At 44.7% G+C, this 25,770-nt stretch overlaps 4 protein-coding genes across 16 annotated transcripts in view; 2 read left to right on the top strand and 2 right to left on the bottom strand.

Annotated features, from left to right (window-relative positions):
• Positions 1 to 3,053: 3,053 nt before the first annotated feature.
• lysmd3 (LysM, putative peptidoglycan-binding, domain containing 3) lies at positions 3,054 to 6,909 on the top strand. 7 transcript variants are annotated; one of them, XM_056419743.1, is made up of 3 exons: positions 3,054 to 3,110; positions 4,082 to 4,362; positions 5,249 to 6,909. In XM_056419743.1, exons 2-3 carry the CDS (start codon positions 4,096 to 4,098, stop codon positions 6,008 to 6,010), a joined length of 1,029 nt encoding a protein of 342 aa, XP_056275718.1. In that variant the 5' UTR covers positions 3,054 to 3,110; positions 4,082 to 4,095; the 3' UTR covers positions 6,011 to 6,909. The 7 variants fall into 7 exon arrangements, with proteins under 7 accessions (XP_056275718.1, XP_056275719.1, XP_056275720.1 ...); XM_056419744.1 differs by having other exon boundaries at positions 3,055 to 3,082; XM_056419745.1 differs by having other exon boundaries at positions 3,067 to 3,082; positions 4,087 to 4,362.
• polr3g (polymerase (RNA) III (DNA directed) polypeptide G) lies at positions 6,358 to 10,509 on the bottom strand. Of its 2 annotated transcripts, none has more exons than XM_056419748.1 (8): positions 10,266 to 10,509; positions 9,974 to 10,139; positions 8,464 to 8,593; positions 7,834 to 7,899; positions 7,695 to 7,754; positions 7,553 to 7,617; positions 7,263 to 7,379; positions 6,358 to 7,174 (listed from the first exon to the last, which is right to left on the bottom strand). In XM_056419748.1, the coding sequence occupies exons 2-8, from the start codon at positions 10,082 to 10,084 to the stop codon at positions 7,085 to 7,087; spliced, it is 639 nt and encodes a 212-aa protein (XP_056275723.1). In that variant the 5' UTR covers positions 10,085 to 10,139; positions 10,266 to 10,509; the 3' UTR covers positions 6,358 to 7,084. The 2 variants fall into 2 exon arrangements, with proteins under 2 accessions (XP_056275723.1, XP_056275722.1); XM_056419747.1 differs by having other exon boundaries at positions 9,974 to 10,105.
• Positions 10,510 to 10,695: 186 nt separating this feature from the next.
• On the top strand, positions 10,696 to 14,448 carry mblac2 (metallo-beta-lactamase domain containing 2). 2 transcript variants are annotated; one of them, XR_008832238.1, is made up of 4 exons: positions 10,696 to 11,230; positions 12,339 to 12,553; positions 13,447 to 13,675; positions 13,915 to 14,448. XR_008832238.1 is itself a non-coding variant. In XM_056418485.1 (3 exons), exons 1-3 carry the CDS (start codon positions 10,789 to 10,791, stop codon positions 13,618 to 13,620), a joined length of 831 nt encoding a protein of 276 aa, XP_056274460.1. In that variant the 5' UTR covers positions 10,696 to 10,788; the 3' UTR covers positions 13,621 to 14,448. The 2 variants fall into 2 exon arrangements, 1 of the variants encoding a protein (XP_056274460.1); XM_056418485.1 differs by having other exon boundaries at positions 13,447 to 14,448.
• Positions 14,449 to 14,464: 16 nt separating this feature from the next.
• Positions 14,465 to 25,770, bottom strand: part of rtkna (rhotekin a) — a 74,018-nt gene continuing 62,712 nt past the window's right edge. For 4 of the 5 annotated variants that reach the window (XM_056418479.1, XM_056418480.1, XM_056418481.1 and 1 more), the window contains exons 2-11: positions 25,015 to 25,276; positions 23,936 to 23,989; positions 20,954 to 21,071; positions 20,649 to 20,873; positions 20,389 to 20,483; positions 19,677 to 19,783; positions 19,360 to 19,491; positions 18,259 to 18,424; positions 18,042 to 18,146; positions 14,465 to 16,784 (exon numbers count right to left, since the gene is read on the bottom strand). In XM_056418479.1, the coding sequence (XP_056274454.1) occupies positions 16,090 to 16,784; positions 18,042 to 18,146; positions 18,259 to 18,424; positions 19,360 to 19,491; positions 19,677 to 19,783; positions 20,389 to 20,483; positions 20,649 to 20,873; positions 20,954 to 21,071; positions 23,936 to 23,989; positions 25,015 to 25,276 (1,959 nt within the window). In that variant the 3' untranslated portion in view covers positions 14,465 to 16,089. Of the gene's footprint in view, positions 16,785 to 17,358; positions 17,456 to 18,041; positions 18,147 to 18,258; positions 18,425 to 19,359; positions 19,492 to 19,676; positions 19,784 to 20,388; positions 20,484 to 20,648; positions 20,874 to 20,953; positions 21,072 to 23,935; positions 23,990 to 25,014; positions 25,277 to 25,770 lie in introns of all 5 variants that reach the window. The other variant, XM_056418484.1, reaches the window with a different exon arrangement.

Here is a 25,770-nt window from a genome sequence, read left to right as displayed (position 1 = left end):
GGAAATGGAGAGTGGAGGTTTGAGGGGGAATGCAATGTGAACATGTCATGGGAAGTGTTTCTCCTTCTTTACAAACAAAGGGGGACAACTGATCCATTTTATACAAAGATATAGAGCAGAAACAGTGCCCAGTGAAGGCTGGCGCTGAGGAGGAGCAGGTGTAAGTGCTGAATGGATACAGAAGCAGCTCCCTCCCTTCCTCCCCGGTGAGAAAAAAGGATTTAACACCGCGGAGGAGGCAACAAAAGAGATTTGCGAGGGACGCACCACGATGACATCATGTCAAAGCAGTTAGAGATAAGGTGGACACATTCAATTATTCAAGACAAGAAAACCCCACCCCGTCACCACCAACTGGTGTAAACTATATGGAGGCTGCACCAATCAGCGTAAAATACGCAGAGAAGCAGCAGCGCAACGAGGACACAAGCGCAACCCGCTCGTTGATTTATCTGGAACAGCACATGTGCGCAACTTTAAGTGTGCCAAGATTACTCATGGCTCGAGTAAGCTAGATTAGTCAACGCAGCCTTCAAGAGAGGGTCTCCAGTTCACCATGTGTGGCAGCCCCCCCCCCCCCCTGAATTGTTGTTTTATTCCAGTGGGAGAGAACCCCACACAAAGCGCAGTAATCACACTGGAGATCCTGGATGTAACCATGGAAGCGTTTGTCTCCGTCCTCAATGGGCTACCCAGCCATTCATTGACTGATTGCGCTGAATCAATATTTAGACTTTTCAATTTTATTAGCTGCTCCGAGGGAGATTTTCTTGGCACAATGCAAAAAAAAAGAAATTAGCAGTGCGCCACCACGTTTAATCGCTTTGTTATACGGTATACAATATGTCGCTTGAGCTGTCTGGGATAATTGATGAGGAGTATCGCTTCACTCATTTGTTTCTTTTATTCTCTGCACTATAGATACGCCACTACAACGCCTGGAGTGACCACTCATTACTGACTGGCTTACTGGGAAATAAACCGGAGACCTCTGCATTGTGCATGCAGCCATGTGCCGATATGGCACTCAATATTTCTATGAAATCACCCAGCAAAGTTGTGCTGGTCGCCACAGACCCCGCTCTGTTAGCCCGCACTGACAATGACAAACATGAAGCACATTTAAAAAACATTCTTGGATCATTCCAACTTACCTGACACCTTCCTTGTATTCTCTTTTCCAAGATAAATGACTCTGATGTAGTGATGATGATCACATCGATGAGTCCTCTCAGAGTCTCCGTCTCTCCTCACACACTATGACTGCTCCTGAACTCGACGTGTTCCTCGGGGATCCCTGTGAACGACATGGGGGTGAAGCGCGTGTGTCATCTAACGGGACTGAAGCGAAATTCTCTCTCTCTCTCTCTCTCTCTCTCAACCCCTGCAGCCACGTGAGAGCTACCGCTGCTGTACACACACTCACACACACACACTCACTGATCACACGGAAAGATTAGTTTGCAGCTACTCGGGGATTCCGGCTCGTCTCCCGGTCGCTGCCTAATGAGACGAGATGTTTTAATCTGGTTTGTCTGTCGCTCAGTGCGGTGGTGGACAGCGCCACCGCGTGGCCGGAGCAGGCATAAGACGCCCGAGAACCTGCTCTCTATTTTTTAGGTCGTCACTCCACATGAACTCTGCAAATGTTTAGCGTTAACTACTTCTTTATCAGTCATTTATAACTATTACAAAATGGCGTAACTAGTCAAAACGCAAGAATATTTAGTTCTGCAGAAGACATCTCGTACATCTTTGCCCAGGTCATCATGTTATAGCTGCCTTTCATAAATAAGAATGCTTAATATCTCCGGACCCGATAGCTAACTAAATGATAATAGTTGCGGTGCTAACGTCGTTAGCTAACTTAAACTAAATGATAATAGTTGCGGTGCTAACGTCGTTAGCTAACTAAATGATAATAGTTGCGGTGCAAACGTCACTAACTAATTCAAAATAGGAACTGATGAACATGTTCAAATTAATTTGAGCTCATGCAAACATTTAACGGAGATAAGATAACTTTAGTCGAGTTTGCTAGCATTGGAACACGTGTGTTACATTTTAATTAACATGGTAATTAGTTGAGGTAAACGGTTAGCAAGTATCTTGGTTTATACGGATATTAATAAAAATGTCTGACTAATAATCATAACTTCAATTCAACAGTTGCAAGTCCGTTAGTTTCCATGTGACGGTCCGAGTAACTCACAGCCCCTGACATGTGGCGCCATCTTGCGATTACAATCCAGCACTGGTAAAGCCTCAACTGACAGATTCGTACTCCGGAGGGTGGCGGTAATGCACCAATTATATGGATGCCAACCGCCGTTAAAAAAGAAGAAGAAGAAGAAAACTCAGCGATGAGGGATACTTTGTATTATTATTTTATTTTTAATTTAATTTAATTTATTTATTTTATATATATATTTTGTTGTTGTTGTTGTTTTGTTTGTTTGTTTTGTTTGTTTTGGGGGTAAAGCGTCAACTGACGGATTAGTACTCCGGAGGGTGGCGGTAATGCACCAATTATATGGATGCCAACCGCCGTTAAAAAAGAAGAAGAAGAAAACCCAGCCATGAGGGTTAATTATTATTATTATATATATATATATTTATTTATATATATATATATGTTTTTGTTGTTTTGTTTGTTTGTTTGTTTGTTTTGAAGTTCGTTTTGGGGGTAAAGCGTCAACTGACGGATTAGTACTCCAGAAAGTGGCGGTAATGCACCAATTATATGGATGCCAACCGCCGTTAAAAAAGAAGAAGAAAACCCAGCGATGACGGTTAATTATTATTATTATTTAGTATTTTATTTATTTATTTTATATATATATATATATTTGTTGTTGTTGTTTTGTTTGTTTGTTTTGGGGGTAAAGCGTCAACTGACGGATTCGTACTCCGGAGGGTGGCGGTAATGCGCCAATTATATGGATGCCAACCGCCGTTAAAGAAGAAGAAGAAGAAGAAGAAGAAACCCAGCACTCAGTTGGAGGCGTTGGTGGTGACGTCACTACGTAAACATTGCCTGTTGACGTGGCTCGCGCGATAGCGGCTCAGCGGTAGCTAGCAGGTAGGGAACTAGAAGCGAAGACTATAAGGTGAGAGACCGGGAGATAATCTCGTAGAAGTATGGATATTATCCAGGTCAACTGATCGATCGGTGTTTACATATCTCAGGTAAAGGTTATGTCTTAGGTACGTCATTCATCAACTGTGACAACTGACCGATAGACATGAACACACGTTAGTCGCATAACATAAGGTGGACGCTAGTTAGCATTAGCCTGACGTTAGCTCTTAGTTTGTGGATGTGAGCTGTGAGTCTCAATCGTATCCGCACAAGAGAACTGCGGCTGTTCACCAGCTACGTCTTTGCTTTGGTGGCTTGTGTTTCTACGGTCACGTCGTTATCGACTATCGTTATCGATACGATATCGACTTTAGTGGGACGGACTGATAAGTAGCGTTGAGCTAGCTGTGTTGTTTCAGAACCAATTTCTTCATTCTACATTCGCCAATATGGTATTTTAACCACAGTAAACTCTTGTACGACTCACTCTACCGTGTGCTCGATAAAAAAGAAGCTTCTAGCTTGTGTCTAAAGGCATCAGACCGCCAGATGCTAACTTGACTACCATTACATCACGTCTAAAGTACGCTACCCAGCTAGAATACCATCTGTCGTCGGGGAGGCAGCTGTAACGTTATCTGTCAAGATATCACATTCCTCAGTCATGTTCTTTTGGTTGTCCTGAACGAAGCAGAAACTCAGTAACAAGGACATTAACATCTCGAGGGATGGCGCCTTTCCCTGAGGCAGGTGGTAAACAATGACGTCATAGTCCCCTGCAGGTACAGCCAGAGTTGATGCAACTTAAATCGTCAGAGGCACATGTGCTTGTGTATTTGCCACGAGCACACTTTTCTTTTCACAGCATAGCCCTCTTATTTTAAGCTATTCACCCCGTTAAATGAGAATTTGGTGCGACTTCATGGTGCAGGCACGTTTTCCTTCACACCCTTCAGAAGAAACGTGTGTCGTACTCAACGGTGTCTCTGCTCTTCCCAGTACAGTGAAGAAACATGTCCAGTGTAAGCCAGCACTATGGGTTCCAGTCAGCCACCATGGTGCAGCCGGCCAACGGCGGTCACGCCTATCTGTTTGGAAACAACGGCTCAGAGAATGACCTGTCGGAGGAGGACGGGGAGAGCTACGAGCTGCGGCCGCGTGGCAGAGAGAGGCTGCGGAGAAGCACCTCCAGGGAGAGGATGGACGACATTATCCACCTGACCAAAGATATCCAGGCGGGTGACACCCTGAACAGCATTGCCCTGCGGTACCATTGCTCAGTACGTTTGTGTGTCTTTCTTCATCTTCTTGATTATTTAGATCTGAGGCTGAACATTGACAGGTGACTTCTTTGTACCAGTGTTAATGTATTTCATCAGGGTTCGTACGGTCATGGAAAACCTGGAAAAGTCATGGAATTTTAAAATGGTCATTTCCAGGCTTGGAAAAGTCATGTAAAAAACTTAAATCATAAAAGTTTTGGAAAAGTCATGGAAATGTGTTATAATCACATGTTCATTTACGCCGAGTTTGAAATAATTATGTTTTTTAAAGAAAGACGCTCAAAATATAAGCCGGCGTACGCTCTCAATACGCAATGTGTTCTACATGTTTCATGTTTATACCGAGATTTCAGTTTGGTCCTGGAAATTTGGTTTAAACTCCTGGAAATCCATTTGTCAAAATGTGTAAGAACCCTGTTTCATGATTTAGGTAGAAAATATATTTTTTAAGTTCTTAATTATTAAATGAATCTCATTTTTGATTTTCACTTTTGGCAAGTCTCAAAATGAATTCACAGTGCGAACCAGAACTCAAATCTCATGTTTCCATATTCATTCCTCCATGCTGTATCAGGTCTTTATAAGACTGAACTACCCTGTTGTAACAACAAAAGTATTGTCTAGAATTTATACTTTTATGGTAACAATGTATCAAGTGACAATGTAGGGATGAAGCCAGAGATTTATCACCTTCACGATGTCTTCCTGCTCAGCGTCTAGCTTTAAGCCGCTTTGGTTCAGTTGTGCAGCTCACATTACATTTCTTCTCTTTAATAAATAAGTATTTCCTGCATTCTCTGGTTGACAGAATATTCAGACCAGTTAATGTAAGATAGCAGTTTGGCAGCATCGTACATTCACGTGTCTCTCGTGTGTTTGTTAGGTGGCTGATGTAAAGCGTGCCAACAACCTCTTGGCAGAGCAGGACTTCTTCGCCCTGCGGTCAGTCAAGATCCCCGTGAGGCGCTTCAGTGTCCTCACTGAGACTCACAGCACTGGACCTCTCAAGTCTGCCTCCCTCTCAGGTGCCACGCGCCTCCACCAGATCTCACCGGTGACCTCCCTTCCCGCCGAGTCCTCCACGGATTCTTCCTCTTCCGCCGACAGCGTGGAAGGATTTCTCATGGAGAAGGACAAGGACATCGAGCGGCTGGTGAAATCCACAGGGCCGTCTCGGAGCAGCCTGAATGAAGTCGTGTCCTCCTTAACGCTACAGCCGCCGCTACTCGGAGAGGTGGAGTACAAACTGGTCCAGAGAAAGGACCCTTACTATGGGGCCGACTGGGGCATGAGGTGGTGGACGGCTGTGGCCATTATGCTGGTGGTTGGCATCGTCACGCCTGTGTTTTATCTGCTGTACTATGAAGTTCTCGTGAAATCTGACGTCAGCCATCATGGCATTCCAACACAAGCTCAAGGCAACAGACCTCATGGACCGATCCAAGGCAATAATTTAGACCTCCCTGTTGGAGGAGACAAGCCAGGGGCTGGACCCGATGATAATAAAGTGGTTATTGGGGATCCACAGGGACACGAGGACAAAAAGGGAGGGACCGGACACAGTGATGATACTCATGTGGTTAATGGGGCTCCACAGGGACACGAGGACAAAGCAAGTCAACACGGAGGACATGAGAAAGCATAAAGGGAGTATAACTTTACCACTCAGACCGAATAAAACTAGGTGAATGTTCCCATTGTTAAGTAGTTTTTTCTTTTACACGAAATACATCAATGCAATGTCACTTTGTAGTGGGGGCATTCATTTTTATATGGTTGAGAAACTAGGAATAACGGTGTGGCCACTCATTCCTCGTCTTTCTATCATCAGTTACATGCTTTTCAACCAGGAACAACAATTTGTTGAATATTTACCAAGAGATATATTTGAGTTATCAGTGTAGCCAATAGGCTTGAGGTAATGTTTTAGTTATCGACGCTGCTGCGTTCTCTGCAAGCTGCACACAAACTATATCCAGGGAGACCGATGGCAACATTCTAACCCTTTGTTTATTCAGCAATGGCAGCAAATCCTAATTATCTGGATTTGGCTTTGGGCAGTTTTCACTGTTTCACTTTAGTGCAAATGCATTTTTTTTTTGCCATGTTGGAAATTGTATATTTTCCAATACTTTGTCTTGGGGAAGTGTGACTGCCGCCATTGAGTTTAATATAGAATTTATTTATTTCAACACTTAAGATAATTACACTATCAGTATTGAGAGGTACCAGTTGAATTGTTTCTAAATATCCGTAAAGGTGCTTGAATTGTTCTTACCTTTAGCTTTCCGAGAGAGAATTCCTTTTTCTCTCTTTTAAAACATGGTGAGGAAAATGGGAAATGCACATTATTCCCAAAACTCATTTTTGTAATTATGTGAGATTTTAGAATTAGTTGTATAGCCTTTTTATTGTATCCCCATGTTCACTTGATACTTTATGAACAAGCATTACAAGTGTTGACAGTATGTGCCTTTTAACCAGTGGAAATGTGCCACAGGCTGTAAAATAAATAAATCTATTTTGAATAAATTATCGCCATTGTGCGCAGTTTGGCATTTCTTATTTACACAAGTCTTTAAAAGGCAAGCCTGCCTTTTAATTACACACAATAAAAGAAACAAAACTATTTCTGCTAAACACTTTGCAATGCAACATATATACAATATTGCCAATCACATAATGATTGTTTACTTCAAAGTTTGCTTGGTCGATACTTTCAGAACGTCGCTTCGGTGTCCATGTTGTCGTCACTGCCGCCACCGAACTCTTCGCCGTTGTCAAAATAGTTTTCAATGTAGTCGTTTTCCTACAGAGAAGAATGAAGAAGAAAAAAGTTAACTCCTAATGCTTCTTATATATTGACCAGATTAGATTTGTGTTATGTGTAATCCAACCTCAACGTCCTCTTCTTCATACGCTTCCTCTTCAATTTCTTCATCCTCATTCCCGGTTTTCTTTTCGGTTTCATCATCAGATTTTTCAGGGTTTCCTTCTTCCGTCTTGTCCAGTTTCTGAAAAATTAGCATCAATATTCAATTATTTTAATAACACGTTTTCTAGCTGAGAGGACTTACCTAGTTCTTCCTAAGTATGTATTTACATCTTGATAAAGCACAGAGAGAAAAGGAAGAGGACATTTAATTCTCAGTAGTTTAAAAAAGAACAAAAGTGAAGACAAGCTTACGTCTAATTTAGTCAGCATTTCCTCTGCGTCTTTACGGGATACCTTCACACTTTTCTTCTTTGTGCCTGTTGGATTTGGGCATTTGGTTTTTATTATTAAAGGAATCAAATAGAATGGCATTGCACACATGGCTTTCACGTACCTGGTTTAGCACATGTTTTTTTTATTTGAGGCTTCAATTCTTTTGGAAGGAGATTCCAGTCTAAAATATCAAGAATAGTATTTCCATTAGTTTCCTATTATTTTCTAAATTTGCTATAATCAGTATGTCATGCAAGTACCTGGACTCCAGTTATCATCTTCCATGAGTCTTTGCTTCAGGTATCTCTCAGTGTACCTCTCCACTTCTGTTTCAAGAAAACAAGGGAAAGTTATGATTTGGTATAATAATATATATATAAAAAATAAAAAAATCACAATTCCCCTTTAGAAACACATTCAGCAGTCATCAAAAAGACCAAATCACCAAGTGGTATGTATACAGTGCACACACACACACACACAATACTTTTATAGACACGATAGATGAAAACTTGTATCACAATGAGCTAGGTTACAACGTTATTTTGAAAGTAGAAGGCACCTAAATTATGCATTTAACAACATTTAGGACAAGACGTACTGCAAATTGAATATAATACTTGTTATGGATATATAGCTCATCGCTAAACCAGGGAACTCTAAAAAGACAGTTTAAGGCCAGACCACATACATAATGTTAAACCTGCCAGATGAGGAAGCAGCTGTAACTCAATATTCTGCAATAAACATTCCTCTCTCTCCTTTTCCCAGATATGACCCTGATGAAATGTCTCAGTTTCTAAGTGCTGCATTATCTTCCCTCACAGCAGCCAATTGTCTTGTCCTAGCATCAGATGATCAAGTTTCTCCGGCACTTGTCTCCTCCTCACCTGCTTTATTGGACTGAGGCTTAATGTTGTGCGGTAGCCGCTGCATCGTTCCCCTCATCTCCTGTTTTAAGGCCAGCATGTAGTCCTCATCCTCGCCGACTTTCAGCGGCACCGGCTTGAAGTCGATGTTCTGGAGGAGGATGGACAGAGAAGGGCGATAATACAATGAATGTATGACAACTATGTTACTTTTCACAGGTAATTTATGATATGATGATATGATATTCCTTTATTTGTCCCACAGTGAGGACATTTTAAAAATCACAGCAGTGGTGCACATCAGAGCATCAATGAAAATAAATATTAAAAAACACAAAACACAATACTAAAAAACTAAATACTAAATAAACAGGGGGAAAATACAGTAAAGTTAAAAGTAAAATGTGTTCTCCTGCACTATGGAGCAGATGTGAACAATCTATACATTTACAGGTTTAGCGTCGTCTTCAATTGTTCTATCTTTTAGTGTTAACTGATACATTAGTGCAATTGTCCAGTATAATAGCACCAACTTGATCCTACAATTACAGTGAAAAAGATGATATCGATCAATTAAGAAGTACTTAAGTGCTCTGTTTGAAAATCAACAGATCGGGTTATTACATTTTTACTACACATGCACTCAACATTTTATGGGCCAAACAAAAAAAAGGTCATCAAGTGGGCACTGGTGTTGCATACAAAGCAAGGCTTAATATGCCAAACTGACCCCCGGGGGCCTCAAATGCATCAGGTTTGTGGTAAATTGTTGAGGAATAGTTGGTCTCTGGGCGGATTATGAGACAATGGGGACCAATGCAAGGACAGATAATATTGCAAACAGTACTCAGGGGATAAACGCTGTCTTGGTTGTTTTCTTGCGACATCTTCAAAGTGAATGCTTAGCCTATTCCTTCAGTTTAGCAGAAGGACTTTTGTGGCTCCGTTATTGAAATTAATGACTGAGCCCTTTGACTTTGTGTCAGTCAATAGCAGCAACTTTAGCCAAGGCTCTGCTTTGGGGCATGAACCCTCCCCCTCCCCCCCCCCCCCCTGGCCAAGCAGGCCCATATGGTAATCCACTAATGCCTAGGCCTGTGTGCATAACACAATCAAGCTGTCATATGCGTAACGAGCTGGGTGTTATACGCTTTCAGGGGACTTAAATGCACATAAATGCTCATGAAATTTGAGGACGAGACAAGTGTTGCACAAAAGTCCTTTCTGTTCCATGACCCTCTATTTGCTGCATCATGCAGAAAAAAGAACACATCTATGAGCAACTGTTAGTTTGTCTATTGTTAACTTGACAAAGACAAATATTTCACATTTAATTCATGCACAATACAAACTTCGTTTGTTAAAAGCTTGTACTTTGGTTTCAACACAAAGGTTCATGGATTGTTTTCGTTATACAAGTCTACTTTTGAAGTGCACATGTCTCTCTGAACAAATACAGTGAATTCCACCAACGTCTCCACTGCAATGTCATCACATCACGCGCGTGCGTGTGCGTGTGGTCGGTACTTACCGGAAACAGCGCGTTGGGCCCCACCCTCGCTTCTGGCATGCTGCCCCTGCCGATGCCCAGAGCCTCGACGTTGAAGGTGAAGGCACCGATTCCACGACCCTTGCCTCCCATGGCTGCACGCCTCCTCCGGACCTGCAGCACAGAGTCCACACGCCGTCACTCCACTCTGTGGAACACGTGTCGACACGAGGACCTACAGCTGCCAGCGCCCGTCGCATGGCTGCTATGACCCGCTGATCGACGTTGACACACCACATGCTCATTCACACTTATAATAAGTTCTTATACTCACTATGTATGTTTGTGAATTAGTCCTAATGTGGAGAGACGTATGTCAGGGCTATTTACTGGCATTTAGCCTTTACTAAATCTCCATGGTTTCACTTTTCGATTTTACTTAACAGAAAAAGAATTCATCTACTCAGTTGTATCTGTCATTCGGCACATAAATGAATTAAACCCAAAGTCTGCAGCTCGATCTAATGAAGCTTTGAACGGCTTCGCAACGAGCGCGTGGAAACCAACGCACACATGCGACTCGGCAGTCAACGTAAAGTGACTTCCACTCGCCCCGCCCCTACGTGACGTCTAAAGAAGGCGTGGTTTATTTACAGCCAATGGAGTGTCGCGCTTTATGTTGACGTCAGACATCCGCTCGTCCAATGAGCACGCTCTCCTCCTACAAGGGTGTGTCGGCTGTTACGGTCACACAAAAACACACACCACCTCCAGCTAGTACACACAGCTCCGCCGGAAGAAAACCCTCGCCCGCAGAAAACCCGCAGCAGGCTACCTCGACCAGTGCGTGAACTGGGATGTCTGCAGCCGACTGGTACGCTCACAAATCGCTCGGAGAGGGACTCTTCTGGATCCAGGAGCGATTCTACCAGTCGGAGAACCGCGCCAACATCTGGCTGCTCCGCGGCTCCCACCAGGACGTGGTGATAGACACGGGTCTGGGTCTGAGGAGCTTACCCGACTACATAGACGAGAAGGGCTTGCTCGGCAAAGATCCGCAGAGGAAGAACCCGCTGCTGGCCATCGCCACCCACGCCCACTTCGATCACTCGGGTGGTCTTCATCAATTCCAACAGGTGGGCGTCCACAGCGCCGAGGTCGATGCCTTGGCCAACGGAGACAACTTCGAGACGGCCACCTGGCTCAGCGACAGGGAGATAGTCGAGGCTCCCAGTCCGGGATGGAGGGCTCGGCACTACAAAGTCAAGGCTGTGCAGGCCACACACATCCTGCAGGAGGGTAGGTAGAGGAGCTGCAGCTGTGCACATCGGATTCATTGAAGAGGAGTAGATATGCAATCAGAGGCCAGGTCATAAGGTCCAAACGCATTTGCCCAGGGATAAGCATCATGGTCGATACCATTAGACCATATTTAATGGGTGTGCCTAGACTCAGTATTGTGTACAGTATGCAGTACACAGTATGCGCCCGACAGGAGGATTCACCCGCACAATGAATTTGGCATAAGACCAAAAATGTCGTTCTGGATGAATGCAATGCAGACACACATTCCTATACATTCTAGAGGCATCCAACATGTGTCGTGGAGAGGTACATCAGGAGGTCCAGAGTGGTGCTGACAACATTCTTAATGGATGGTGTTTGAGGCTCGTGTCACAGGATGTCGTATGAGGCAGGAGTTCAATATGAGTTCAGGGGCAGCATCGCCTCACATGAGGAATGACTTCATTGCATTGGTCGGGCTGTGCAGAGGAAGCTGGCTTGTCAACTTTTTTCAAAGCAAACTATGTTTGTAGGCCTATATGTGAGACAAAATGTGACTGGAAGTTTTTTTGTTTGCAGTTGCTTTGCATTATTCTTTATTGTGTTTTAGTCGAGCAGCTCTATTTTAAGCCAGTGTGCTGATGACACTGTGTCCAAGAAAAAGATGAGACGAAAATGCAGCGATGGCGCAGTTTACGGAAGCTTTTCCAGTATTTATAAGCTCACAGCATTGATTTATCAATCATCCAGATACACACATCAATTCACTGAGACAATAAACTTGCATTTCTCTGATATCTTTCTTTAATTACATCATAGTTATCGTCTTTTGGGATGAGCAGCTTTGTTTTGATTGGAGTTTGGGCCAAATCCTTGCCACTCTTTATTCTTCTCAGCATGTAAATACTGCAGGCAGCATTAGCCGACGCACTGACTTGTTCTGCTGTGTCCGAGTCACGGCTCCGGTGCCGTGCCAAATCAATGATGGACTGCATGTCTTTGCCTCTGCACATCAGTGATATGAAGGAAACACAAATATCATCCTGCCAAATGATGAGCAGCATACCCATTTCGTTTGGATGTATGCCTTGAAGTTATATTGTGTGTTTACATCTCTCTCTAGGTGATGTCATCAACCTGGGGGACAGACAGCTGACGGTGCTCCACATGCCCGGCCACTCGCGGGGCAGCATCTGCCTCCACGACCGGGACAATAAGTTGCTCTTCAGTGGAGATGTAGTGTACGACGGTGCCATGATCGACTGGCTGCCCTACAGCCGCGTCAGTGACTACATCAGCAGTTGTGAGCGCCTGGTGGGGCTCGTGGACAGCGAACAGGTACCATTAAAAACTAACCATGTCAGCTCAGAGAACAAATATTTTCGGTCAGATTAATTGAGCTTTGATGCACAAGATAGCCAACCCCATTGTCTGCAACATGTTCAGAAATATATCAGTCCTGTTATCTTTTTGACATACACTACCGTTCAAAAGTTTGGGATCACCCAGACAATTTCGTGTCTTCCATGAAAACTCACACTTTTATTTATCAAATGAATTGAATAGAAAATATAGTCAAGACATTGACAAGGTTAGAAATAATGACTAATATTTGAAGTATTAATTTTGTTCTTCAAGCTCAAAGGAAGGCCAGTTGTATAGCTTATATCACCAGCATAACTGTTTTCAGCTGTGCTAACATAATTGCACAAGGGTTTTCTTATCAGATATTAGTCTTCTAAGGCGATGATCAAACACAATGTACCATCAGAACACTGGAGTGATCGTTGATGGAAATGGGCCTCTATACACCTCTGGAGATATTTCATTAGAAACCAGACACTTCCACCTAGAATAGTCATTTACCACATTAACAATGTATAGTGTGTATTTTTGATTAATGTTATCTTTATTGAAAAGTGCTTTTCTTTGAAAAATAAAGACATTTCTAAGTGACCCCAAACTTTTGAACGGTAGTGTAGTTGCCCATTGTGTGTCTATTTCAGGTGACTTTTATTCAGTTCCACAACAGTTTTTTTGTATCCTAAGAATAGACATGATAATTAACATCCACGTCAGTCAAGATTGACCAGAATTGGTTTCATCATCCCATTGATGCATATTGGTACCCAGAGAAATGATGCTTGTGCGCTACAACTGAGGATTTAGTTATTCATGCGTCATGTTCTGTACATCACAAGCGTTACAAAACGTATAACTTCATTGAACAGGTTGACCAAGTCCTCCCAGGACACTACAACACCTTTGGTGCCAAGCGGCTTCACCGGTTCGCTTCCACGTACATCAGCAGAGCCGGGACCTGCCCAGCGAAGTTCTCCACGTTTGCCTGGGGCGCTCTGGCCGGCGTGGCGCTGCGGGCGTTCAACCCCCGATGTGCCTGCTAATGCGAGGGGATCACGGAGCTGAAGGAAGCACAAGCGAACAAAGAAAGATGTTTAAGTATGATGCGGAGACACCCCTCGCTTATCTGTACCTTGATGTAACATTGTTCATTCACTTATGTGATCCAGACGTTATTGAATTGCCAACATTTCAGGAAAATGCCCCAATTGGGTTACATAAGTCAATAATCAGCGTCAAATGAAGCATACAATATAAAGTATGTATAGTGTTATTCTGGCTATACTATTTAATATGTATTTGAGTTAAATGTGATTGTTTTTTTATACTTTATGCAGTTGTGAAATTATAATAGCACACCGATGGTACAACTCTGCACTGCAAACGGCGAGCAGAGCCAGTATGGCCACAGAACGTCTCTATGCATCCTACAAGGCTCAGTGAAGACTCCGTGTCAACTACCTCCCACGTTTAGAACAATGCTTTGTACTATTGACAAACCGAAGGCTTTGGCACCGACACGTTGACGATAAAGCCTCGGTTGCACCTGCCTTTCCTCACGCATCGACCAAGACGGAGACGTTCGGTTCTCTCCTAATTGGAGGGAGAATGAGGAACAGAATTGGATATAATACGATCCGTCATGTGCTCAGAGTGCAGAGCACTTACTGCAGGAACAAGTGCATGTGGGGGAACGGAGGAACGTTTCCCTCGGCCGACACAGTGAACACTGCATGTTACACCTGTTAATCCTATATGCTATGCTGCACTTTCAATTTAAGTAAGAGATGTATTCAATCAAAATTCAAGATGCACAGCTAAGATTAATAAAACTTGAAATATTACCATCTTATTTCATGCAGACAAAAACATTGTGGAACAAAGTCATTTGTGTATTGATGATAAAACATTTATTATAATTACTGTTATATTATTTAAACATGAGATTTCACATTTCTCCACGTATGTTCGCCTTGTAGGACGTGTACATGCAGAACACGCCTGCTCACATGAGAAACTTGCAAGGTTATAACATTCAATGTTATTAATATGTAACCGTGACAGATCCGCACATCATCTGTTGACATTACAATAATCATGTATCAATATAGCTGCATTTATAACAAAATCAATAATGTAACAGAAGACAGAGAGGTTTATTTGTTAAAAATTAATTTCCAGTAACAAACGTTTTTAAAACAATGACAGTTTTAAATCTTAGTCAAATTGCCCAAGTTAAACCGTTACCAAAGTAAATCCAGGGTAAACAATAGAAACAGTAGAAGAGGTTACTGCACTGACGGACTCGCCTCGGAGATTTGAGTTAGATGATTGTTTTCTTGTGACAAATTAACTTGTTGAGTCGCCTAAATGCCATTAACTTGCATAACTAAATAAATACATGGCAGTGTACACACACCATGTTATTCTTGCTCAAACTCAGGAACTGATGGGAATCTGAATTGAATCCCATAATACTGCCGTTCAGCATAATAACAGGAATACTTTTAAACAATACTGAAGCTTCGGTTCATGTCATCTTATTCAAAGGTGTGTTCTGTGTATGTAGAATATCTGACCCACTTCTGGCGATGTCATTAGTGTGCAGATGGATGTGTGAAAGTTGAGAGCAGAGGACAGACTTTTACCCAGAAGAGATCACAGTAAGAACCAGTACAGTATGTCGGAGCACTTGCATAACGTTACGCCTTCACCAGATGCATTGAGATGATCTCAAGTAGTTCAACATATTAACTTTAGGTCAAATCATGTGCAAAAACAAACTAAATGGTGCATAGTAATTTTAGGAGAACCACGAAGTTCATTTGTTGTATGAATAATCGGATGCGTACACTGAAGTAGACAGGAGACCGAACACACTCCAACCTGGACACGTATTGGTTTCTAACTCCAGGCTGATTATACCTCATGTTCATTCTGTCCGTCTCTCCACATGCTCACTGGCTTTCATAGCATCACCGCTGCAACCCTTTAGCTGTACAATACAGATATGAAACATCCAGTCAAAATACTGCTCGTGCATTAATATGTATGGTTTTGAAACATTTGTGGAGCCAGGATGGCCAATAAGGTCAAAACAAAAACACGTTTCAGAATTAAGAGTCCTAGGACAGACCGTAGGCCCAGTGTAACCTGTTTATTAGAGCAAGTCCTTCGCTCTTAGCATCACTTCCTCCCAAGCAGCATGACCGGAATAATGTCTCCAAGCAAGTAGAGTACCTCCCATTTAGTATTGGATCATCTTCAAAATTGTGGCAACCCAGCAAAGTGCAGTCGCCTGCAGTGATTGTCACCTGTCCTTTGTGTTAGAAGACATTCCAGTTTGCCCCAGGGGGGTCTTTCATGATCCTCCCTCCACCAGGAGGCAGTAGAGGCAGCTTATTCTCCTCAAGGCTCTGCATGTGGCCAAGCTGACTGAGCTTGGTTCACATGTATGAACCGTTAACTGTTGCCTTTAGGCCAGTGTAGCATGTCTGTCAGGCGGGACACGTTCACACCTGACTTTGGAGCCAGTTGCGAGGATCAAGTCTGGCTTTGAGGTTCCTGAGGCTGCGTCGAGCCGGGGAAGGCCTCGAGAAGGGGGCTCCCTCGGATGACTCGAGGCTGTGGCCGCCCTCGCTGTTGCTGGAGCTGTTGCTGGAAGTGGAGCTGGAGCAAGAGAGCGTGGTCTGTGTGCTGCGCTGGGACCGAGGGGAAAAGGAGGAGACGGGGAACGGGGCAAGCAGCGAGGAGGGAGGATGCTGGCAGGGACACTGCAGCGTCCCTCGAAGGGTGCTGAGCTTGGCATCCAGCGACTGAGTGCGTGGCCTCGGGCGGGAAGGGGAAGAGGACGAGAGAGGGAAGTTTGACGAAGGCTCGGGCCAGCCGTGGCGCCGAGAGCAGGGACTGGTGCTGCAGTGGCTGTCGCTGTCGGAGGTCAGGCTGGCATCCGAGGACAGCAGACTCAGCTGTGGGCAGCGGCGAGGGCTCGCAGGACTCCGGGGCGGGCGATGAGGGGGGCGGGGGCTGTGGCCAGAAAGGCGAGAAGCACAGGGACGGGGGCGGCCAGCGCAATTGGGGTCGTTCTCCTCAAACAGAGACATCCAGGTGGGGGAGGTTCCCAGCTGGCTGCGGAGCTCCAGCTCCTGCATTCTCCGAGCCAGGATGTCGGACACGGTGCTGCCGAGGTCATTGGATGACTCAATAACTGCAGGAGAGATGCAGAAAAACTCTTCATTATACTGCTGGATAGAAGGCACACGCCTGGGTTTTAAAACTGGAAGTGTACTGGTAATCCAGTGGTTTATTTTATTTGTTGAGGCAGGGTTTGATGCAAATTCTGATCTCACTGGAAATATGGAATACTTAAGTAATGTTACTGAAATGTATCCTTGAGTTCATCAGGAAATATTGCAATCAAATCAGGTTGTATGTCTTGTAATGCATTGTAAAATAATGAATACAAAAAACTGTCTTGTAATTGGAATTCTGCACGTCTTAATGTTTTCATTAATTATGATCATGAAACAAAAACATCCCGTCCTGTAATGTTTTGATCCTGGATTTGTCGTCATTACATCACATCACGCGTCATTTAGCTGACGCTTTTATCCAAAGCGACTTACAATCCTGCCACATTCACACACCGTAGAGGCAGCTACAGGGAGCACTTCAGGGTTAAGTGTCTTGCTCAAGGGCACGTCGACTCGGGCGGGTCCAATCCGAGACGGCAACATTTACCTCAACATAGTTTATCTGCAGCCCTACTCTTGTTACGTCACCTGTCGTTGTAATAAGACGAAAGCAGAGCGCGAATCTCAGCAGACACGGCGTTATCCTGCAGCAGGAGCCCCTCAGAGGAGGGCGTGGCAAGAGGAGCTGCCGGGGAGGGGAACCGAGGGGGAGGATGGGATGGATGTGTGCAACCAGTTGCGTTCAGTTTGTATGTGTTGATGGTCATTAGAGAGTTGATTCAAGTTTATGAGGGGAATAAATGTTAAGTCATGATGAGAAAACAGATTCATTCAAGGATTAAGATGATTCCCCGTAAAGGAATGGTGGAAGTTAATAAATCATGAATGATGTAGGACGACGTACGGAAATAATAAAGAAGGATGGAACAGACGGAGTGATGGATTCAGGACACACAAGGAAAATAGGAAAGGACAAAGAGGAACAGAGGAACAGAAGACAGAGTGAGTCAGCGCGTCAGAGATAAGACTCGTTCTATTCTACAGTACGGAGAGTGTGAGTTTGAGATATCGGAGAGGAACATTTAATTGTGACGGCATCTCTCATGCACAGAGACCCGAGGAACTCGAGCTACACAGTCACATGCAAAGCGGGCACAAGCTTTCTTTCCCTGACTTCACTTTTATTCTTCCAAATAATTCCTTTGGCTAAAAGTGAGAACACATTTTTTTTTATGCATATCCGCAGTAATGTAATCAGGCGGAGCTCTTACCCATTTCGTGATAGAGTGAGCCCTGCTTTAGTGCGACAGGAGCTGGTTTCCTTGGTGATGGCAGTTCAATTTTCATCAAGTCATCACAGCACTGTTTCCATCGGCCTGGACGGGAGAGACAAACCGTCACTTGCAACGCACCAAGCAGCAGATCCGGAACACACAATCCTGCATGTCCACTAAAACAATAACGACGTGGAGCACAGCAAGTACTTACTCATGTCGTAGAAATGCTGCCAATAGGCCTCCATCCAGTGGTGGGTGTCTTCACGGCTTTCTGTTGCCAGAGTGTGTGTGACCTCCTCACCTCCGTACTGGTTGCTGATGCAGATATTCTGAACTTTACTTTGAGGGTCTTTCTCAGACGCCCGTATTCTGGTCTCCTGAAGGCGACAAAGAATACAATCATCTACCACAAAATGATCAGGAATCAGGAATAAATACCGGCACTCCTGAACCAACACCATTATGTTCTGTATAAGTGATCATTACCGCAATTGTAATTGTAAGTCCCCACAGAAAATACGCCCTCACTAGTACTGCCACTAATTAGTCCTCATCCAATCCATTTCCCCTCAGCAATTAACAAACAAATGGTGCAGAATCCCAATTCCCACATCTCCGTTCTACTCCAAATGCGTCTTCTCATGACCACTGGGTGGTAGTGTTGTTCTATTCATCTATTCACTGCACTCCCTCCTCTCAGCCCACACAGACCACAGACCAGGGTCAGCACTAAATGAGTCCCGATGGAAGGAAGAAGAAGCCCCATAGGCATCAACTCCCAGACACGGGAAATAAGATGATCAATAACCTTACTGTCTGAATGACTGGATGAGATAATAAGGGCAGCTAGTTGCATGGAGCTGACTCCTTTGTCTTATTGGGTTTTCAAACACTCAATACTCATGGTAAGACGGTTTATTTTGGACATCTTTACCTCTTTCTCAGGACATGCCTGCTCTTTTCTAGCATTGCTGAATATTAACAGTTACACCAGAAAGCTGAGCAACAGCACCACCATTTTCTCTGCTTGGCTTCTGAGCATCTCTACTGGGGCAACTGAGTGCCTTGCTCAAGGGCACCTTTACTCGTAGATAAGAGAAAAGCTCATTTCTTATTTACTTTGGCTTAGAGTCAACCAGTTGCCTTGAGATTCAAACTGGACTCAAACCACAAGCCCCCTTGAGTTCCATCTCTGCTACCGACGCCTCAGGCATGACCAAAAATAATAAAGGTTGTGTCGGGCTGGCTCAACCTCCGGATCACTTGATTCCGTTCCAGATAGTTTCTCCATCTACGCGATTCCTTTGCTGACCTTGTTGATGGCAATAGTGAAAGCCGGCTCGACGTTAGCCTCCACATCTTCTTGCCGGTGGTAGCAGAACAGGCTGGCTCCTTTTAGACTGGCGTACACATTTGTCCAACTCTGAGGGTCACCTCCCAACTGCTGCAGGGTGGAGGAAGAGATGAAGTGTGGATTGAAAGACGGAGAGAAACACAAAGAAAGATGGCAACATAAGGAGAGGAGGGGAGTGGAGGAGGAGAAAAGGACAACCAAGACAAAAAAACTATATATATATAGAAACCATGAAAGTTCCACTGCCGCACACACACACACACCTGCTAACTTACCTTAACTTTCAAACATCCACTCATCATCTGGTGGGTCATGCAGTGAGGCTGAGCTGCGAGGCGGCAACACACAGAGCCATAGAGCGGCAGCCAATAGGAACACTCTTCTGCGGGGGAAAAGAGTGAGATGGACGAAAATAAACACCATGAATAAATAAAAGTATTCCCACATGACATTCAAAATACACCCAAAACATAGTCATGTGCATCCACACACACACCCCCACACACATACACACACACACACACACACACACACGTCTTCCTCTAATCATACTGCCCCCAAATGCACACAAAACCCGGCAAAGGGGTATAAAAAACTGGCAGCTGCAGGGAGTGTCATGAAGAGCGGCAATGAAACTTTACAGCAGGCTGAAGGGCCAATGAATAAACCACTAGGGGCCTGTCTGTCTGAGGGTCGGGGCCCTTGTTAGCCCACATCATTACAGCTTTACACAGCAGCCTCCTCATAGCACAGCCTTTATCACTGTGACCTTGGCAATGGCTGTCTGACAGACAACATGGAAGGACAGAGGGAAGGAGTCGGGGGGGGGGGGGGGCTTAGTTTAAGGGACATTATTAGAATGCGGGGGAAGAGAAGTGAGACAGTGATGAGTGAGGGGAAGCACACAGAAACAGACAGATGGCTGAATTGGCAGGAAAAAAAAGAGAAAGATGGAGAGGAGACAGACTGAAGAAGGCTGCCACTCACCGCTGCCGGAGATGGTGAGGTCATGTGTGCGAAAGCTGTCCTGGACGTGTGACAGCGACAGGCTGGTATGAGCCAGGAGGTGGTACTTAGGGCCCCTGTCAACACACAAGAGACGGGATGGAAATTCATTTTGCATTTGAGAATGCGTGTTTAGAGAGAAACATGGTCTCCATAAAGATGCCTACTCGCATTCTCTGGAATATACATCATCTCTCTCTCTAACATGTAAACTAGCTGATACACCTCAAGCTTAAACTTACGGGACAGAGGGAACTGGCAGTAGAAGAGGAGTCGCCCCCCCGTTGCCAACAGGACTCCACGGCCCGGGCTCCATGGCCGCCCGGAGCTTCTTCCCAGCCGATCGGCCCAGTGACGAGCTCAGTTTACTGGCTAGTTTCCTCGGCGTGCTGCCTGCCGAGTAGTCGTCCTCTGAGCTGCAGCTGTACAGCTCAACGCGCAGCTCGAAACCTGGGCTGGCTTCATTACTGCGAAAGGAAACACGTGATCATAAATACGACCAAATCAGGGTGTTTCTTTACTGAGTATTTCAGTCGATGGGACTTACAATACGATGGTGTTGTCAAAGCAAATGTCCGTGAGTGTCCGGTCCACTATCACCATGTCGGTGTCAAAGATCTCCCCTCCCAGCTGCAGCAGGCAGAACACGGCACACCGATGAAGCTCTGCAACGGGCGAGGTGGAACGGCAGAATAAAAAGAGAGAATAGAAATATATGCGACATCTTGACATCTTTTATTCATCTGACCACTTGAAAACTCATCCTCAGCTCCAACACAACGTCGCCTCTGGAGATAACGACGTGAACACTGCGTTGAGGCCAGAGGCGAGAGAGGGAATATGACCGGAGTCGTTAAAGGTGAGATGAGGGCAGCTCCTGCACCTGGCTGACAAGCACTTCTACCGTTGTTAGTTTCAGTTCAGCAAACTGTGACCTGGCCAGCTAGGCTAAGAATTCATAGACGGCGTGTGTTGTGGTTGAAGCTGAAGCTCAGTGGGGGGTCATGCAGTCGTGGAGCCACAACACCTACTGCCTTCTATGCGCTGTGAAGAAATACACATCCATTGGAAAGATGCTGCGATACCTTTTTTGGGCATGCATGAATACAGGTAACGATTATGGTGCCAACACACCAAAATAATAACAACAACAGCGAGACATGCATGTAAAACATAGTTTTTAAGTCCTTTATCGTTATTTACATTTTAAAAAACCTATTTATTTTGCCACTTCAACAGCAGAGACGTCATCGGCTCCCACAGTAAGTAAGTAAGTAAGTAAAAGTTTATTTATATAGCGCCCTTCGCAGTACGAATACACAGAGTGCTTTACAATAAAAACAGTAAAAACAGTACAACATCATCAATATCATCATGTTAAGCATAGCAGCAAGGTGCAGAAGCCAGTGCTACATTACAAATTGCGGGTGCATTACCTCCAGTACACAAGACTTTTGAGCAGTCACAAACGCAGTAGAAGAAACCAACAAACAGTAAATTAAACATAGAGAGCAGAAAACCGATAACACAAAGAAACCTAACCCAGAAATGCCTGTTTGTAGAGATGTGTTTTTAGCTGATTTCTGAAGCTATTTTCGGACTGAGCTGCTCTCAACACCTGCGGAAGTGTGTTCCACAGGCGTGGGGCCACTGCAGCAAAGGACCGATCGCCTTTTGTTTTTAATCGTGTGCGCGGCACTGCCAGGAGCCCCATGTCAGCTGACCGTAAGGACCGGCTGCTGTATGATGAGGTCATGTATATAACTGGGGGCGAGGCCGTGTATGGACTTAAAGGTAAAGAGAAGTACTTTGTACTGGATCCTGTACTGGATTGGTAACCAGTGTAGGGCAGCCAGTATAGGGGTAATGTGACACGATTTCTTTGACCTGGTGAGTAATCTGGCAGCTGCATTTTGAACCAGTTGGAGGCGGTTTATGGATGCCTGGTTTAGACAGGTGAACAGTGAGTTGCAATAATCCAGTCTGGAGGATACAAAGGTATGTATAGCCATTTCCATCTCAGAGTGGGCGATGATGGAACGCAATTTCGCGATGTTTCGCAGGTGGAAAAAGCAATTGCGACTCAGAGTCATGACGTGTTTATCCAGCAGCATTGCCTGGTCAAAATGAATACCGAGGTTTTTAATGGTTGGGTGGACATTATTTTTGAGAGGGCCCAGATGTTCTAGTACCCTAGCTGTGGTGCCATCGAGGCGATGACCAACACCTCGGTCTTGGTTGCATTTAACTGCAGGAGGTTGTTAGCCATCCAACCCCCAATGGCGGCTAAACACTCCATCAGGATGCTGAGGGACTGCATTTGCTCCGGTTTAAAAGAGCAAAGCAGCTGGATGTCGTCAGCATAAAGGTGGTATGTGATGCCAGAGAATGTTCTGATCAGCTGACCCAATGGGATCAGGTATAGGGCAAAGAGTAACGGGGCCAGCACCGAGCCTTGTGGTACCCCGCAGTGCAGAGGGGCGGAGTCGGATTTATATGGACCAGCTGACACTGAGAAATGTCTCTCACTGAGGCAAGAGGCAAACCATTTTAGTGCTAGACCTGACACCCCAACCCAGTATTCATGCGCTTGCCTGTAAAAGGGCAACATTTACACTTAATATTCATCCTTAACATTCAAAGTATGAGCTCAACGCTCTGCTTAGCATGCGATTGGACACGCGACGGAGGAACATGCTTTACTCCTCCTCAGTTTGTGTCTCGGGGTGCTTAATGACCTTGACTAACAGCCTCATGGAGCTTTGGTTAGAGTTCACTACCTGTCTCTGGAGTTCATTTATATGCACAGGCCATGCAGATTAATCCATTCAAGTTGCCAGGGGAGAGAATGAGCTCTCAGACTGATATAATGGCTGCATGGGGGTTAACCTACACTGACTTCATCAAGAGGAGGCGGGATAGCAAAGTACATTTTATGATGACTATTGTATATTTTCCGTGCACCATTCAATTCTGGAATGCCATAAAAAAGGTTCACAGTAATAGACCAAAGGAAAAATACGCGAGTCCCTTAAAATGACTTCATTGGTTGGTAAATGCCCCGCGAATAATGACCCAGTTCAGCACCTGTGTGCCGCTTCTCAGAGGCAGAGCCAGCAGGACTGAACCGTGGGTCGGGTCGCGCCGACAGTTCCTGGAAAATACTGAGATTTCTGGTAAAGCTGCAACAGATTGTAATAATCAGCTCCAGGAACTGTGCTGGTGGACCATCGTAGAGAATGTGTCAGACTGCATCATCTGCCTGCACAGTTTAATGGGCCTGCAGATTTGTTCCAATATGAATCTCAAAGTCCACATCGGTGTTTCACCCTCTGGAGGAATGAGGATCCCACACTCGCCCACTGTGGTCACACGTTCAACATATTAGAATGAGCCATGTCAAAATAGTCTGTGAAGCCACATTATGGCTTCCACTCAGCAGCAAATCATTAATAAACCCGACCGGCATCAACCATTAATACTCCATCAATAACATTCATTAGACACACATACAGAGGTGGCTCCTCACCTCCTTTGTTCTTGAAGTACTCCGTATCTTTCCACATGAGAGGGATCCGAAGATCTGCAATGACAGTAGACAGGAGATTAGACCACAAACATGTTAATCACCCTGACTGTCTAACTGGTGTGTGTGTGTGTGTGTGTGTGTGTGTGTGTGTGTGTATCTGAATGTGTGCCTCCTTACCCATGCGGCTCTCAATCACTGGCTAAAGCATCCACAGCTAATTACCATCTGTGTGCTGGTACCAGACATGCAGCAAATAAAGCTCCGTAACAAACACACACGCATGCTCCCCGCCTCACGCCTCATTAATGCATGTTTTTTAACCTTCTCCTCTTCGAAAAACAAACAAAACAAGAGCCGTTGTTTCAGTGTCCCTGGTGTGAATTATCTCCCTGCAGTGCGTCTGCAATGCAAACAGAGTAGCGCCGTAATTATTCATCCGACTGCCTGCTGTCACACTGCGAGAGGCAGCATCTGCCAGACAGGAGCTCTGCATCAAAGAGGAAAACTAAATGGATCACACAAATGTAAAGTTCTTATAACCCTCCTGTCACCTTCAAATGTACCAACACCTTTTACCCTCGGGGTCAATTTGACCCCAGCAATTAAAACCTCCAGAAAATGATTAGAATTAATATTGTTTCCCAAGTTTAAGTGTCAGGTACTTTATGTTTGTTTGTTGACTACCTAAATAGCCTTTTAAATAAATAAAATAGTTGATATTTCTTATATGTTTTACACAGTGAAAAACAGCCTGGGGTCAAATTGACTCCAAAGAACACCGATGCGTACAAGTTGTGTTCAGGACAGTGAAAACATATCATCACGTGAATTTTATGCTTTCCCAGTTGTCCCCAATAAATTAGGAAAAGTCATGAAATATGAAGCAAATAACATGTCAATCATTTTTGTCAGAGATGTTAAACATTGAATGGCGTCAAATTGACCCCAAAGGTAACAGGAGGTTATATATTGCATATCCAAATCTCCAACGATGAATAAATAAAGTTGTGCTTGCATACTCCTGCATACGCTTATCTAAAAACGCACACATCCACACATTTAGTCGCGGTTTTACTTGCCGGAGATGGCCACTTTCCCTTTGCACGGGAGTCTGTCCTCCATCGGCCCTGCGTCCGACGACCTCCGCGTGACCTTCTGCATGACCTGAGCCTCTTTCATCCTCTGCAGCTCCGACATGTAGGCCATGATGCGCGTGCTGCAGGTCTGCAGGCTCTTGGACGCCTCCAGCGCCTGGTCTTTCTGGGAGCAGGCGGCCAGCAGCTTGCAGGCGCCGTCGCGCATCCGGATCTCATGGTCGATCTTCTTCTGGATGTCGCTGTCCTGCAAGGACGAGAGACGGTGGAGAAGGGGACGGCAATGAGTGTCAGGGACATACAATGACCGATGATGACACATTTGAGAAGAACCCAGTCTTTGTCAACTGGAGGAAGATATAATTAGAGTACAAATGGCAGGACGACTCCAACAGGTAGAAATGCAAAGAAGGGAAAGTTCCTCTGGGAAGAATGGTAGAAATGAAGACATCAAGAGTGTTGTCTGCAGTAGATTACAGGTCTCTGGTGGATGCATTATTGAGATGTGTCTCTGAAAGCACTTTAGAGTCTGTTCAGTGTGTGTGTGTGTGTGTGTGTGTGTGGTGGCATGGACAAAACATACGTGGCCTTTCGCCCCCTTACAAACCGCCTGCTGAGCAGACACATAGATGCTTAATCATTTAGTGCAAACACCCCCACAAGCTGCCTTTTTAAAAGGAAAAATACAATAATATGTTATCTGAATTTAACCTGGCTTATCTGTACCCTTATGCAAGAGTA

The sequence above is a fragment of the Pseudoliparis swirei genome, chromosome 7 (assembly GCF_029220125.1).
Source record: "Pseudoliparis swirei isolate HS2019 ecotype Mariana Trench chromosome 7, NWPU_hadal_v1, whole genome shotgun sequence".
Classification (NCBI taxonomy): domain Eukaryota; kingdom Metazoa; phylum Chordata; class Actinopteri; order Perciformes; family Liparidae; genus Pseudoliparis; species Pseudoliparis swirei.
This window is presented reverse-complemented; position numbering and strand designations above follow the sequence as displayed.

What these genes read in the sequence shown, in the direction of transcription:
- lysmd3 (XM_056419743.1), top strand. Translation starts at nt 4,096, where the DNA reads ATGTCCAGTGTAAGCCAGCACTATGGGTTCCAGTCAGCCACCATGGTG. An exon ending in CCCTGCGGTACCATTGCTCA is followed by an intron (nt 4,363 to 5,248) that starts GTACGTTTGTGT and finishes TGTGTTTGTTAG; the next exon opens with GTGGCTGATGTAAAGCGTGC.
- polr3g (XM_056419748.1), bottom strand. Translation starts at nt 10,084, where the DNA reads ATGGGAGGCAAGGGTCGTGGAATCGGTGCCTTCACCTTCAACGTCGAG. An exon ending in GCCTCAGTCCAATAAAGCAG is followed by an intron (nt 7,900 to 8,463) that starts GTGAGGAGGAGA and finishes TTCTTGAAACAG; the next exon opens with AAGTGGAGAGGTACACTGAG. An exon ending in ATGAAGAAGAGGACGTTGAG is followed by an intron (nt 7,175 to 7,262) that starts GTTGGATTACAC and finishes TCTTCTCTGTAG; the next exon opens with GAAAACGACTACATTGAAAA.
- mblac2 (XM_056418485.1), top strand. Translation starts at nt 10,789, where the DNA reads ATGTCTGCAGCCGACTGGTACGCTCACAAATCGCTCGGAGAGGGACTC. An exon ending in CACACACATCCTGCAGGAGG is followed by an intron (nt 11,231 to 12,338) that starts GTAGGTAGAGGA and finishes ATCTCTCTCTAG; the next exon opens with GTGATGTCATCAACCTGGGG. An exon ending in GGCTCGTGGACAGCGAACAG is followed by an intron (nt 12,554 to 13,446) that starts GTACCATTAAAA and finishes TTCATTGAACAG; the next exon opens with GTTGACCAAGTCCTCCCAGG.